Raw genomic sequence first — 14,921 nt, forward strand, 5'->3', positions numbered from 1 at the left:
GGTGGGAGTTTTCCCAGGGAGTTGGCACTCCTTACTCTCCCTTTCTCTCTGCCCCTGGCCCAGGTCTGACTGGGGTTGGGGCGTTTGGAAAAAGGGTTACTACAGGCAGAGGATGACTTCCCAAATGGCAGGCTGTGCCCTCTTCCTGTTGCCTGTGTATGTGTCTGGGTAACAGCCTGGTTTTGCAGAATCTGGACCTGTCACCTCCCTGATTTGCAGTCACAGAAGGCCTACAACCCAGGCCAGCTCCTACCCCACCCCTCACAGCTGAGGCATGACCTATGCACTTCTGGTCCAGTGACTATGGTCTCTGTGACCTATCCTTCCACCTCCCCCCACCCCCTGTCATGACCACTATAGCACTGGGGACCACACAGACATGAGGCTCTGCAACCATTTCCTGGAGAGTTCTGGGCCCTAGGCATGGGGCTGGGAGAGGTAGGCGGGCAGTGCCAGGAGGGCCTTCAAGTTCAGACTGTGGGTTTCTTGATACGTAAAATCCTGCATTTTCTCTAGTCTTGATCCTTCTCCAAGGGCCCAACTGGACTTCCTTCTGAATGGCCCTCCTGTGGTGTAGGCAGTATGCTTGTGTCTTCTATTAGCCAGACGGTAGGTACCTCCCCTGTGCCCAGCCTGCCCCTGCCACCCCTACGGTCACAGGTACTAACCAGGCCCTGCTGTGTGTTTGGCCCGCTCACTGACTCCCTTCTCCCCCAACCTCATGACTACAGAGTGGAGCCAGCAGCTCTGGGAACAGCTCACCAAGTCGGAGGTTCTCAATGCCTCTGTTCGTGCACATTCTCTGTCCTTGGTAAGGTGCTCCCTCTGGTTGCCAGGGGAGAGAGTATTTTAATCAGAGGAATGACATGATCAAATATATGCTTCAGAAAGGTCCCTGAGGATGCATAGTAGGGCAGCAGGAGACCAGTGAGGGTCTGGGGCAGCCCTGCAGCCCAGGCAGTAGTAGGTCACAATGGCCCAAACCCAGGCAGCAGGCAGGGGAGGAAGGGAGAATGGGTGGCCAGCGGTGGAGAGAGAGTGGTGAGCTGCCTGGCCACAGTGGGCCTGGGGAGGTGGGAGACTCTGGGTTATGGCTCTGGGTCCAGGTAGATTGCGGGACCATTTTCTGAGGCTCAGGACCCGGTCTGAAGGGGCAGATTGACAAGGCCAGCTAGAAATCTGTTGTAGTACGCATGTGCGGGCATCCAGGGGGAGGTATCCAGGAGGCCTTGTTCAGATTCGCCTGGCGCTCCAAGGGACATCTGGAAATGGAGTTTTGAAGGCTGAGAAATGGCACATCTCAGGGAGCCAGAGCCAAGAAAGGAGGAAGAGGGCCTGGATGGAACCCCAGCTGGCTAGTACTTCATGTTGGGGGTGGGGGGTTTCCATAGGAATCTGGTGAGGAGAGGCCTGAAGGGGAGGAGGGAAACCCAGAGGGAGGCTGTGCAAGTGGAGAGAAGAGAGGTATGTGAAGGAGGAGGGAGTGGTCAGTGGGGAGGGGTGCTGTCAAGAGGTCAGGCGACATGAGCACTCAGAAGTGTCCTTTGGACTTAGCCCTGTGGGGTCACGGTTGACTTTGATGAACTGGCCAGAAGCCGTAGAGGTGGCAGCTGGGTGACAGGGGTCTGAGGAGTGAGTGGGAGGCCATCGGAGGTCTGGAGGAACTGGGCCTGAACCTAGGGGTATCAATGGATAAAAAGACTCTTCCTGGCATAGGGCCAGGGTGGGGGAACCCCAGGAGGAAAGTCCAGTCTGGGCCTGGGCCCGCAAGCCCGAGGGTGGGTAGGGTGTATGGCTGGGGAGAGCACCAGCGTTCACTTGGGGCAGTGTGGTGGGGAGGCCTCCCCAAGCAGGTTGAGGAGGGCAGTGTGAGGTGCCAGGGAAGCCCTGGGGGAGGGGGAGGCCATGGCTGCTCTCCACTCTCACCGCCGCTCTTGGGCTCTCGCTGCCGACAGGCCCCAAACAGCTCAGATTCAAAAACAAAACAGGCTTTTAAGATGCCAAGTTTGATGAAATCTGAGTGCTGGAAGAGGTGGGAGTTTTCTCTTAGAAAAAGCTGAAAATCGAGACTGAAAGCTGAGAAAGAAGATGGGCCCAAGGCTCCCTGGGCCCCCCTTACTGCCTGGAAGCAGGGTGGGGGTGCTCTCTGGGAGAGCAGGAGCCTCCGGGGCTGGGGAGGGCCTCCGGGTTGATAGCTGGTGTCTTGGCCCCAACCCTGCTGAGGATGGAGCTGCCTCAGGGACAAGACTCGGAGACTCGAGGTGGCCTTGGTTTCCTTAGAGCGCACAGGGGGTGGGGAAACCGCAGCCCCACTGCCCATGCGCTCCCTTCACACAGCTCTACACATCTCTGCGTCTCCCGTGTCTCTGGGTACCCGTGCCCCAGCATCTGTGCAGCTCTGACTGCAGGTCTCCCCGTGTGTGTGCAGTGCCCATGTGCTCGGCCTCTGGATCCACTTGCAGGAGTCTGTCCCCACAGGTGCCATCACTGCAGGTGCCCCTCCACACACGCATGGACATTTCTATTTCTGCACCTGTCTCTCTTTCCCGTGTACCTCTGGCTGCCTGGCTGTGCATGTTTCTAGGAGTCTGTGTTCAGAGACAGGGTGAGGTCAGGCTCAACACTCAGGCACAGGGGAGGAGGTCAGGCGTCCAGATGGTGCTGCCCCAGGGAGCCTGTGGATGTGTGTGCCGGTGTGTGCCTGCGCGTGCACGGAGACGCCACGAAGCTGGGTAAACACGGGTGAGAAGGTCGTGCCGACAGACGGTGCCGCCCGCTCCAGGACCCTGCAAGGCGTCTCCATCTGTCGGCTTCCTGGGTGCAGCCCCCTCCCTCTGGCCCAGACTCAGCCCCAGGCATCCCAGGCTGAGCCGGACAAAGAAACCTGTGTGTGCTTTGTACGGGGCCTCACCAGCCTCCCTCCCCGCAGCCATTGCAGCCAGCCTCAGCTCATCCCCTATCTGCCCCTACCCTAGCTTCATCTGCCAGGACCCCAACATTTGTCTTAGCTCCAAGCAGACCTGCCTTCCCATTGGCCCCCCAGTCTCCCATAGCCTTCACCCAAGGCAGTTCCACCTCACCCCTCCAGAGCTCTCCCTGTGTCCCATGTTCAGGGGTTTAGTACCCTTGCATCTCTCTCCTTCCCCAGGAAGCCACCAAGATAGCAAGTGAATCATGGAGGTGAAGCAGCTTCACCACTGCTGTGGGGCCTCAGCCAAGTTTCTTCCCCTCTCTGAGCCTTCGTCTGGCAACACCCTCCGCCCTTGCACACACATATACCCTGTCCTGTTCCTCTGCCCAGTGGGGACAGCAGGGGAGGAATTTAGATCTCCTGTTGCAGTATCTAAAGCCCAGTGCAGTTTGCTGCAGGAGCCGTTAAAGTACACGTGTGCACCCAGCACAGTGTGCAGAGATCCGTGGGGGCAGACCCCTGGGAACGTGTGTGCACCCTACTGTGCATGCTGGCGGAATCCACAGACAGCTGTAGAGACTCGTGCTTCCTGATACCTCTGTAGTCCCTTACAGGCCTCACAGGCTTCTCTTCCCCTCCCAAGGACCCCCTTGTCGTAGAATGGAGGGGCCTCCGCCCTGTAGGCGCAGACTCGGGGATTGCCTGGCTGAGGCTTGGAGGCAGGTGTGGGAAGCCCCGGCTGCTCTTTGAGCGATTGAGAGGGAAGGAAGCCCAAGGGGGAGGGGAGCAGAGAGTTGTAGAGTTGGAATGGGGGAGCAAGGTCTCGGGAGGGGAGGGGGCCCACTCTGCCCAGGTGGGGGCCAGAGGGGCGGCAGCTGCTTTGACCAATCGCGGGTGCACGCTAGCTAGGACGCGGGCACGCGCAGCCTTCCTCCTGGAGCCCGCCTCTCTGCCGTTGCCATGGTTACCGGGTGGCCTGGAGGGGGAGGAGCCCCTCCTCCCTTCCACCCGCAGCCTGCGGGACAGGTTTTGAGGGGACTCAATAAGCATACACTGGGGTGTGGGGATGTGGGTGCGTGCCCGCAGGTGGCCACGTGTGGGGTACAGTCGGGTTTGTCTTGCTGCTTGTGTGCAGGGGCTTTCCATGGAGCAGCTGAGCCCTGAAGCCGGAGGAGGGTGAGGTATGGCAGGATGGTGGTACCATTCCCCAGGGGCACCCCTCCCAGGAACCCAAGGCCCAGCCCTGCCAGGCGTGGGGCCCACCCCTCGGGATCATCCCAGCCCCCCTTCTCATTTAGCTGGGTGACCTTGGCCAGGTCTCTAAGCCCCGGGTCACTCTTCTACTGCCTAGGGTCTTGATAAGAGTAAATCATTTTTTAAAGCATTTTAACTCTCTACTTGGAACACAGTAAATGCCTCCTATCTGGGCCTCAGTTTTCCTGACTGTCGATGGGTTTGCAGTCATCATGTGATGTCAGACTGAGGGATTTCCCCAGGTCTGTGGCCCCCTGTGGTTGAGACTGTAGTGGACCTGGTCTCTGTGGGTCCTGCAGGGTGTGCAGGGGATAAATGTGCAGACTCGTGGATGGGTCAGTTTCCACTAGTGTGCCCAGTGTCCAACTTGGCCAGACACACAACGGGCATCAGTAAGCAGCTGCTGACCTTGGCTGCGTTTGAATGTGGTGGAGGCCTCCCGGGGAGCAGAGAAGGAGGAGACAGCAGCGGGTCACTCCTGAGGGGCCGGTGTCCTCCTGCGAGACACGCTTACCCTGCTGGAGGTGCAGGACGGCAGCCTTCCGAGCTCTGCCTAGAAGCCGAGTTGGCACTAGGGACCGGGTTTTGGGTCCCGCTGTTTTATGGACAGCTCTTCACACATGCCGATTTTAGGTTCTGGCGGCAGTGCCTGAGGCATGATCTGAGCCAAGGACGGAGCCATTGAGGGCGCGATAATTGAGGGAGGAAAATTAATTGTCCTTAATTTGGCGTAAATCCCCAAGACCTTCCCCGTGTCAGGAATTCAGAGTAGATTCCAGGACACGGGGGCCGCAGGTGTCTGTACTTCTTCCCTTCTCCCTGATCTCCCTTGCCGGTGGCGATGGGGCTGGCGGACTCCTGGGCCCTAACTCTGGCAGACTCTGTCACCCCTGTGCCCCCATTTGCTCAGCAGGGCTGTGCAGGTAGGATTGAGGACTGTCACCCTGGTATGCTAGGGTGGCTCTGACTGTCCTGAGTGTCCCCCAGCTGCTGAGGAGGGCAAAGAAGGTGGACAGGGGCCCGGGGCCTCAGGCCCTGCCTGGGGCTTCCTGTTAAAGCAAACCTCAGCAGGCTCAAAGGCAGCCGCCTCCTGCTCGGTGTACCCCGAGTCCTGCTTCCTTGCCACATTTTCCTTTTAAAAATCAGAGCTGGAAGTCAGGACACCGTGGGATCATATTTACAGCCGAGGAGATGGTGGGTTCACATCTGGAGTTTAGAGGGCTGCAGGTGGGGAAGTAAGCATAGCGCCAGCTGCTGGGAGAGGCTGGGGAGGCAAGGCTATGCTCGGAGTCCTACTGCTCTCCAGCGCAAGACCCCATCTCTTCATGCGGCCACGGTCCTTTTGGGATGCCACTGGCGGCTAGAGCCTTGGCAGAGCCCCCCGTCCCACCCGCCCAGGATCTGGCAGCAGATAGAGGGATGTTTTGCCCCTGCCTCCTGGGGCTCTTCCAGCTTCCTCTCCTGCCTGCCTCCCCAGTCAGTCCCCCTGGGTCTCTGAGAGTCTATAGGGAGGATCAGCCCTGCCAGTCTTTACTTTCTAGAATCGCTTCTGAGGATGCCATGTGCCTTCTCCCTGGCACAGGAGTCTGACCTCAGCTAGTGTCCTCACATACCCATCTTGTGCTGGGCCCAAGGGAGGAAGGTCTAGGCGGTGCCGCCTCCTGGTCTCTGTCACCACGGAGCCTTGCTCTCCCACTGGAAGACTGACAGCGTTCCCCAGCCTCCACTGGGCATGTCTGGTGTCCACACTGATAGGCTCTGCCGGGTTCTCGAACGCAGGCAGAGGCCCTAGCCCCAGGCCCTGGGCTTGGTACCTGACTGCCCCAGTGGCTCAGCCGGGTGCTCCTTGTAGCGGTAATGTCCACTAATCCTCGTTGGTGCAGATTCTCTGTCACACTCTCCAGCACCTTGTGTGTCATTAGATGTGCTCCTTGCAATGGCTGTACAAGCTGGGAGCTTGAACCTGGTTTACAGATAAACGGAGGCGTGGAGAGGATGAGTAATGCACCCCGGTCACAGAGCTAGTTGGTGATGGAGGTCAAAGCCCCACTCCACCTGCTCTAGTCCAGAGCCTGTGCTCCCAGCCCCTTGTGCTTCCAGGGGTGGCAAGTGGCCAGCTCTGCTCCCCCAGCCTCAGGGGCCGTGTGTCGGAGTGTCTGTGTAGTGGGGGTGTGGGGTGTGCCGATGTCTGTTGCTTCCGCACGACGACTCTTGTGTGAGCCGCCAGCCGCTGGTGAGGTGGGAAAGGCAGTCAGGGAGGAGTTTCACTTCCCTTCATCAAATTTGGTGTCCTCATAGAGCTTTTTTCTCTCCTTAACCTCCACATGCTCCAACATGGTCCACAGGCCTGACCACGACCCCCAAGGAGTGAGAGAAGAGGGTCAGGTCAAGGCTATAGTAGAGAATGGGCCAGGGTCAGGACCGGGAGATGCAGGGGGTCACTTGTAGGGCAGGGGTACCAGAGTCAGGTCCAGAATCCAGGCTGTGATGTAGGGTTCTGCCATGCTGTGGGGCTCAAGGCCAGAGGCAAGCAGTGGAAGGGACACGACGTGCAGAAAAGGGAGTGGGAGCTAGGCAGCACCCCGGGGGGGGGGGGGCTTTGGGCTGTGTTGTGGCCCTGGGTGCTGCCATATGAGCTGTGCCCCCACCCCCAACAGCCCAGCATCCGTGTAGCACTTTCTGCTGTGGCCAGCAGAGCATCAGTCCTCGTTTTTCACAGGGCCCGGAGAGAGAAGTGCTGACATCTCCAGTCTGAGGCATTGTTTCTCAGACCTGGAAACTCCCTGCCAGGGCCGGGTGTGCTCCATGGTCAACTGTACCCCCCACCCCAGCCCTGCAAAGGGCAGGCCTAGGAAGTGGGACTCGAGTCTGGGTCCTCACACGAAGCAGGCTCTACCCTTAGAAGTCAGAAATTGGGAGACAAGGGTCTCAAGGGTCTCGGCCAACCTGGGAGTCGGGAGCAGCTACCCACGGCCGAGGGTTCTAGGGTGCAGGCAGTGCCGGCCCTGACTTGCCCTTCTGTTCTTTGTCTACAGAGGAACAGCTACCCCCGGGGTTCCCCTCCATCGACATGGGGCCTCAGCTGAAGGTGGTGGAGAAGGCACGTACAGCCACCATGCTGTGCGCAGCAGGCGGGAATCCCGACCCTGAGATCTCTTGGTTCAAGGACTTCCTCCCGGTGGACCCTGCCACAAGCAATGGCCGCATCAAGCAGCTGCGTTCAGGTGAGCAGGGGGCGAGGGGCAAGGGGCCACACAGACTTCAGGAAGGAAGTCCTCCTGGCGCCCAGCATAGCCTTCCCTCTTGGGCCTGGGAGCCTGGGGCTGGCCCACCATGGCTGAGCGGATGGCACCCAGTGGGGGAGTCTCATCTCGGTACAGGCCCTCCTGGCCCAGGGAAGGGAGCTTGACAGCGAGGGCTCGTTGTCAGGGATTCTTCTCCCTTCCTGGGATCACCAGAGTCTAGACTTCGGTGTAGCCCAGCTCCTCGCAGCATGAGTGGAGCACCCGGCGTGGCGTTGGGCTCTGCAGAGGCGTTCCGTGGCTGTTCATCCTCCATCCTGCCTGGAGTCTGGCCTGGGAGGAGGCCTACTGGGTGCTTCTCTTTACTTCCCCAGATAGCAGGGCTTAGCCAGGGAAAGAGGCCGGAGATGCCTGATTCGTCAGGCTTCAGAAGGCCGGACCTCAGGAGCTTCGAGCCAGGAGGACTTACTGCCATCCCTTGGCCACCAGGGCCACCTGTCTCCTCTGGATATCTCAGTCGAGCCAGCTGGGAGCCCTTGGCAGCAAGGATGCCGTCATGACCAGGCAGGAGGTGTCGCCCTGTTGATCGATCTGCCTCCGAGGCTCCCGCCAGGATAATTGATTCAGTTTTTGTGGGAACGGTGCAGGCAGGAAAGGAGGCTCAGCATCAGTTTAGCTGCACTCTGCCTTTGTCGCCAGCGAAGGCTGAGCCGATAGACCTTGGTCCAGAAACTCTGCTGCGAGCTGCAGGGTGGTGGGCTCAGGCAAGACAGCCAGTGCCAGCCAGAGCCCCTGCTGCCCATTGGCTGTGAGGTCAGCACTGCAAAGGACGACGCAACTCTGCCTGTCAGGGCTGTGCAGGCGTCAGAGGTGCCCCTGCCACTCCCTGGGGTGCCAGCCCCTCCCCCCTGCCTCCTACCAGGGAGCCGCCCCAGCAGCGCCAAGGGGAGGGAGGAGAGATGAGCTGCCCGGCGGGGGCCGGATTCAGGCCTAAGCCAGGGCCGCCTGAGACAGCCTACAAAGTGTTAGCTCATTTAATTTAATTAAAACTCAACAAGATGGAGGCAGCTGTAACGCAGTTAATTAAAACAGCCATAATCAAGGCAGGAAATGGTCCGGCAGCATTTGCAGCCACTGCCCAGCACTGCCCAGCGGCCTGCTCCGGCTCCTCTGCGTTTGCTTGCAGTCCCCTGGGCAGGCTCCCCAAACAGCCAGATGGTCCTCCCCGCAGGCCTGGCCTTCGCCCCAGCACGGCCTTGGCCGTCCGTGGCAGCAGTTCTGGGAAGGCTCACCATCTCGCACGCTCGTCCATCAACTATTTATGTGGTCCTTACTGTGGGCCAGGCCCTGTGCCCCCCATTTGCTGCCTGTCACGCCGTTGGCAGCCGCTCCTCCCCCGTCCCTGGCTTTCCTCTCACATCTGTCTCTCTGAGGCCTCCTCTTCCTCTGCTCCTTCCGCCAGCCAGGGAGCCTCCGTCTCCAGCGCTTGCTCTGTGAGTGGGGCCTTCCCCCACCAGGCCGACTCACCCCCTCCTGTAGCTTCAGGTACCCTCTCCACACCCACACGCCTGGTTCTGTTTCCCAACACCACACAGCTTGCCCGAGTTTGAGACCAGAAAAATCTAACTGCCTTCTGAGTGTCACCCTGACTCTCCAGGAGTGGTGACTTCCTTCCCAAACGGCCGCGGCCTTCTCCCAATGACCACCTCCTTGCAGGTGGCCGTCCCCTCGGCCTGAATGCAGGGACACGTCTCAACTCCTGCTCCAATAAGAAAGCATCACATCCTCTTGTCACCCACATGGCTCCCATGCCAGACCCCCTTCCTCCTTCCGCTGCCTTGGCAGTAGCTGGGTCCGTAAGCACTGTGCTCCCTGCCTCCAGGCTCTCCCTGAGAATCCAGCCCCCCCACAGCTGCCGCGTTTCTGCTCATGCCCCTCTGTGCTTGGATAGCCTCAGTAGCCCCTCCCTGCCGGTGAGCCCAGGCTCCTGCTCCTGAACGAGGCACACAGAAGTCTCCTGTTCTTCCCAGCTCAGGTCGGCAGCTTTACCTCCTCGGGTCTCAGCTACACCACTTACCAGCTCTGCGGCCTCCGGGAAGTTCTTTAACTTCTTTGAGCTTCTGTTCTCTCACATTTAAAAAGGACTAAGGGAGACAACAGCAGTTGATGCTTTAGTTCACTGCCTGGTGCACAGGGGGAAGGCTCTGGCCACCCCGCACTTGCACGGAGCCACCCTGACCCCATCCTTGCTGTCTGCTCTGCTTCACCAAATCAGGAAGCCTCTCCCTTCTGTTCCTAAGTAAGGCCACCTCCTTCAGGACCCATCCCACTCGATGCTGTTACTGCCTGGGCCCATCTCTGCTCACTTAGGCTGGGCCCTCCTTACAGGAAGGGCATGGGTCTGGCTCCCCAGTGCAAGGTCCCCCTCCCTCCACCTCCCAGCACAAGCCAGCTATAGGACAGGTGGCTCTCAGGGATAAGACCTTTGGGCCCTGCTCCTGCAGACAGATGTTCACTCCCCCTGCTGCTTAGGCCCAAGGAAGACCTTGTTTCACCTTTGCTGCTACCTGGGAGCTGCAACATGAGGGTTATGGACCCAAGATCCAGTTCCTGCGGTGGCACCTGAGGGGTCTTCATCATCCTGTCTCTAGTAACACACAGGACTCTCTCCCCTCACTACTGCCTGGCTCTGGCACCAGGCCCTCAGCTCCAGGAGCTGCTGCCCCTCTCCTGTTACCATGTGAAAGGATGCTGTCGCCCATCTGACAGGGAGATCCCTTCATGCAGTGGAATCAGGCCCCCAAGTGCTTGGCTGTTTACAGGGACCTTCGCAGTTTACGCTTTGGATCACAAAGTATTTCCCTGCCTTTTGTTGCACTTGATTCTCCTGGAACCCTGAGAAGTAGGACAGGCTGTGATTATCATGCCCACTTCACAGCTGAATTAAGGGGTCACATGTGGAGATCCAGGGCCAGGGAGCTCCCCCGTGCAGTGACCCAGAGGCCTTTTGGCATCACAAATGCCAAGCCTGAGGCCTGGGGAATAGTTGGGCCCCGTGAGCACAGCAGAGTGCCACAGTCCTGTCCTTTCCCGGCCTCACACCCTCCCTGACTTGTCCCCAGCACCTGTCAGGCACCTGCAGGCTGAGCTACAGCCCACGACACAGGGCACGGCCCCCGAAACAGGAGCTGGAAAGAAGGGCCGCTGTTGTGAGCGCCGCCCAGGCCTGAGCTCTGCTCCATGGGTGTTTTCCTCACTAAAGTAACATGACATACTGTTACAGAGCCTCTTGGGAATTTGAACTTGAGGCCCAGGGTGGGCACAGAGGACTGGAGACAAACTCAGGGAGAGTGGAAGTCAAGTCAGCAGCAGGCGGTGTCACCAGAGCAGCAAGGGGAGGCTCATCTCCAAGTGGGGCTCAGAGTCACTTCCAGGTCTTGAAAGGAGCTGGTGGCCCACACGCTTGGCCAAGCCCAGACAGGGTGCCGAGGAGACCTCCGGTGCTCCGCTCATCCCCATGGCCTAAACATGTAAGCCGCCATCCCTTTGCCGTTGAGGACAGCCTGACCACATCCACACTCTCCCCCAGAGTGCAATCTCCTTGCACACCCTCTGGACACCTGAGCTGAGACTACAGGGCCTGAGCAGAGGTGCCTGCATCTGGCTGCAGTGGGGGGAGCCCTCTGGCCCTGGCAGATGGGACACAGAGCCAAGCGCGGAGCAGACTCCGGGGGGGCCTAAAGGCTGCTGTCCCCGACCCCGCTGGCTGGACGGCCCAGCTCTGACCAGAAGAGCGTGTCCTCCCATTCGCCCCATCTCTCTACTGGGTCTGCAGGAGGGCATGCAGGCAGTGCGTGGTCAGAGTTTCCCTTTGGCCCGAGCACACGGGCCCATCTCAGGAGCAGCGCTGACTCCTGCTGACTCCTGGACCCCTCCAGTCTCCCACACCCACCCTGTGACATGGTAAGGTGAATTCTTCTTTCAGTCTGGTGGAGAAGTGACTCTTCAGAGAGGTCCAGAGACTGGTTAGGTTAGGTTTTGGGAGAGCAGAGGACAGAAGCTAGGGGACCCAGTCCTGGACTATTTACCCTGCCAACCCTCCCAGGCCGGGCCTACACTGTAAAAGCAGATCAGCGAGCGGTTGTTGACTTTTTTGGTCTGAGGACCTCTGATTGTAAATATTAGAGGACTTCAAAGAGCTTCTGTTGGCGTAGGTTTTATCCATCAGTATTAACCATATTAGACCTTGAGAAAAGTTTTAGATAATGAAATTTTCAAATAATTTAAAAATCTATTACATATTAAATAGCATTTTTAAAAGAAAAATAATTATGTTTTCTAAAACAGAAACATCTCGTGAGGCGAGTGGCATTGTTTTACATTTTCACAAATCTCTTTAATTGGGGCCTTGATAGAAGACTGTTGGATTCTCATGTCTGCTTCTACATTTGGTGTATTGCAATATCACACTTCATGGAGTGTCTGGAAAACTCCGCTGTATATTCATAAGAGAGCTAGAGTGAAAAAGGCAAATGACTTCTTAGTGTCATGAAAATAGTTTCAACCTTGTGGACCCTCTGAAAGGGTCTTGGGGACAGTCACGGTCCCTGGAGGATCATGCCTGGGGGATCACTGTGATAATGGTTCTTCCCAGTCTCTCTGCAGCCCCTCCACACCCAGCCCAGGTCCCAGCACCTGCCTTTGCCCCTTCTCCAACTTCTGTGTCTGCATGAGGCAGCCTGATCCAGTGGGAAGGCTGTGCACCAGACCTGGTTAGTTCCTGCCACGTCACTCACAGGCCATGTGACCTTGGGCTTTGGGGAAGCCACTTACTGTTCCTCAGCTTGTTACATCGTTCTTGTGTGGGCCTGGATACTGCCTCCTAGGCAGGTGTCATCAGGGTCGATGAGGGAGCGATCACTGTTTGTCCCTTGACATACTTCCCTCTCCTGCAACAGGCAGAGAGGGGAGAGGGGCAGGGTGGACAGCACGGGACTCAGGGCCCCCCATCGGCTCGTCGCTCCTGCGGATGAGGCCATGGTAGAAGATGGGGCCTGAGCACAGCCTCAGAGGAGGCCCCTGTTCGGACCGCATAGCAGCCCTGCACTGGGCATTTGGAGACTGTGTGTCTGGCCCTTTGGGCTTGTAGCCCTGACCAGGTGAGGGGGAGGCCCTGGCCTCTGGCTCTCACCAGTCAGGTTGGGGGGAAGCTTAGTAGTCACTCACTTTTTTATCTGGGTTGAGTGGGCTCTGCGGGGCATCTGTCACTGGGTTGTGAGTTCTCCCCAAGTCCCCCGGTGGGGCTGGGCTGGTGTGTCTGCTTGAAGGAGACCTGGCCTGGTGGTGGCCTACAGCAAGCCTTTCCTTTAGCCCCTACTGTGTGCTTAACTTGGTTTGTTTTGGTAAGTGCTTTGTTTTTAAATCGTGCCCACCTGGGACACTGGGGTGCCCCTGAGGAGTGGAGTTGCTCCCTTTTTTGTTCCCTTTCCCCTCATTGACCTCAGCCAGCGCGGTCTGCAGGAGCTCTGGCTCCATCTTCCTGATCCCGGTTACCTCTGGCCCCACAACCCCAGCCTCATCCCCTGCCCTTGCCCGCCTCCAAGCAGTGCCTGTGACCCGGGGGACACCGCTTCACCTGCACTCAGCCTGGCTCAGCCTGGCGCTTGCGCACCTGTCACCTGTGTCGGTCTAACTCAGGCCTCGATTTCTCCGTGTATTTAAGGCCCTTTCTCATGTTTTATTTGATCTGATTTGGCTTTTTGTGGCTTTCCTTCCTTTTGTACTAATGCTTCTCTCTGATCTTATTTGCATTCAAATTACCTCGCCAGGTGGTTCACCAATCAGAGGTAAGAATGCTGTCCGTGCATCTCGCCACGCCACGCCACGCCACTGCCGTCACCACCACTCCATCCCGTCCAGTCCGTCACCTCCCCCATCCCCATCCTGACCTCTCCAGCCTCCTCATCTCCAGCTCCAGTCCCCTCAGCACCACCGGCCACCACACACCTCCACTCTCGGTCATTCCCTCCTGTGGACTCATCCATTGCAAGTCTGGACTGTAGAAAAACTCCGCTGAGCCCTGCCTTGGGGATGGCAAGCCCTGCTTCCCCAGCCTTTCAGGCCAACCCCACAGAAGGGACCCTGTCCGCTCCCATGGGGAAGCCAAGTGCTGAGCCCCAAGCCCAGCCACAGACGGAGAGTCTTCCCAGGAGGTGGGGCAGTGTGACCGGGCCTCACCTTTCCTCCCAAGAAGCCCCTATTTCTTGGGGCCCTCGATGATTGCTTGACTTCCCTTAACATCCTAGCCCTAGAGCAGGGTGAGGACTGCCCATACATCCCTGTGGCCCAGCATACACGAGGAGGAGCACTCAGGGAAGACTCCAGTGTAGGTGTTGCAGTGACACAGGGAATAACCAGGGTCCACCGTGACTAGCTCAGACACCCTGCCCGCCCTGGCTGATTTCATACCCCAGAGTCCTGTGGCCCCAGGCTTCAGAAAGCACACTCTGGACACTCAAAGATCCGGGTGCAAGTTTGACTCACTGGCGTGACCTTTAGAGAAGCAATCCCTCTCTCAGAAGTCTGCTTCCTCCTCTTTAAATCAGGGCCAGGGCCCACCTCACTACTCACGAGGTTTAGAGGAGGGGATGAGGGTCCGGGCAGCATCTGGCTCGGAGCAGGCCCACTGGAAGACAGTCGCTTCTGGACTGATCGTATTCACCTCATTTCTTCATGCCTCTCTCAGCATCCTTGAGCACATCTAGTCCCTCAGTTCAGGGCCAGGGTGGTCTCAGGGCTGAGAGGAGCCGCTGCCTCCCTGCAGGGTGTCTGGTCTGTTACCCTCAAGGAGGGACTCACCCTCCAGACCCCCCACCCATCCTGTCAGCCTGCACTAGCTCTTTGTGTCCCCACCACTGGGTTGTGGTGTTGGTTCCACATGTTGGGGTTTCTGTGTGGATCCAGGCTCAGGGGCTGTGTTGGGTCCCCCACCAGGTCCAATTCTCTGCAACAGGGGAGCCGCCTCCCCCCGGGAGGGGTCTACTCCACCACTTGTCGCTGCCTGTGGCGTTGGCCACCAGGTCTCCCCTCCCTCCCCAGCTGAGCTGACCTAGTGCAACACCCCCCCACACACACACCAGCCAGAGGCCCAACCCCACTTGCTTGAAGGAACATTTTCTGTAACAACGTCCATCCATCCCATACACGTGACCTGTTGGGTGCCCATCAGGGCTGTTCTTGCAGAAGATGGATATTTGGCCTGCGCCCTGGGCCCTCATGCTCCCGGATGGCCGGTGGGGAGGGCTGAAACCAGGACCACAGAGCAAGCCAGCCCTTTGTCCTGCATCGAGGTTAAGCCTTGGCAGGCCCCTCCTCTACCCCCAGGCCCCAGCCCCCTGTGTGTTCAGGGCCCCTCCTGCTGCCCTGGATCTGGGTGCGGAAGAGGGGTGTCAGGCAGTGAAGGGGCTGCAGCTGGGACCCATGGTGCACCTCCCCTGGGGCGTGGACCATGAGAG

At 58.6% G+C, this 14,921-nt stretch overlaps 1 protein-coding gene across 7 annotated transcripts in view; it reads left to right on the plus strand.

The window, feature by feature from the left end:
• The window catches only part of PTPRF (protein tyrosine phosphatase receptor type F), an 86,638-nt gene that overhangs the window by 29,954 nt on the left and 41,763 nt on the right, over positions 1 to 14,921 (plus strand). For all 7 annotated transcript variants that reach the window (XM_082687192.1, XM_082687194.1, XM_082687193.1 and 4 more), the window contains exon 6: positions 7,201 to 7,389. In XM_082687192.1, the coding sequence (XP_082543318.1) occupies positions 7,201 to 7,389 (189 nt within the window). The remainder of the gene's footprint in view (positions 1 to 7,200; positions 7,390 to 14,921) is intronic.

Source organism: Mustela nivalis (genome assembly GCF_964662115.1).
Source record: "Mustela nivalis genome assembly, chromosome: 10".
Lineage (NCBI taxonomy): Eukaryota > Metazoa > Chordata > Mammalia > Carnivora > Mustelidae > Mustela > Mustela nivalis.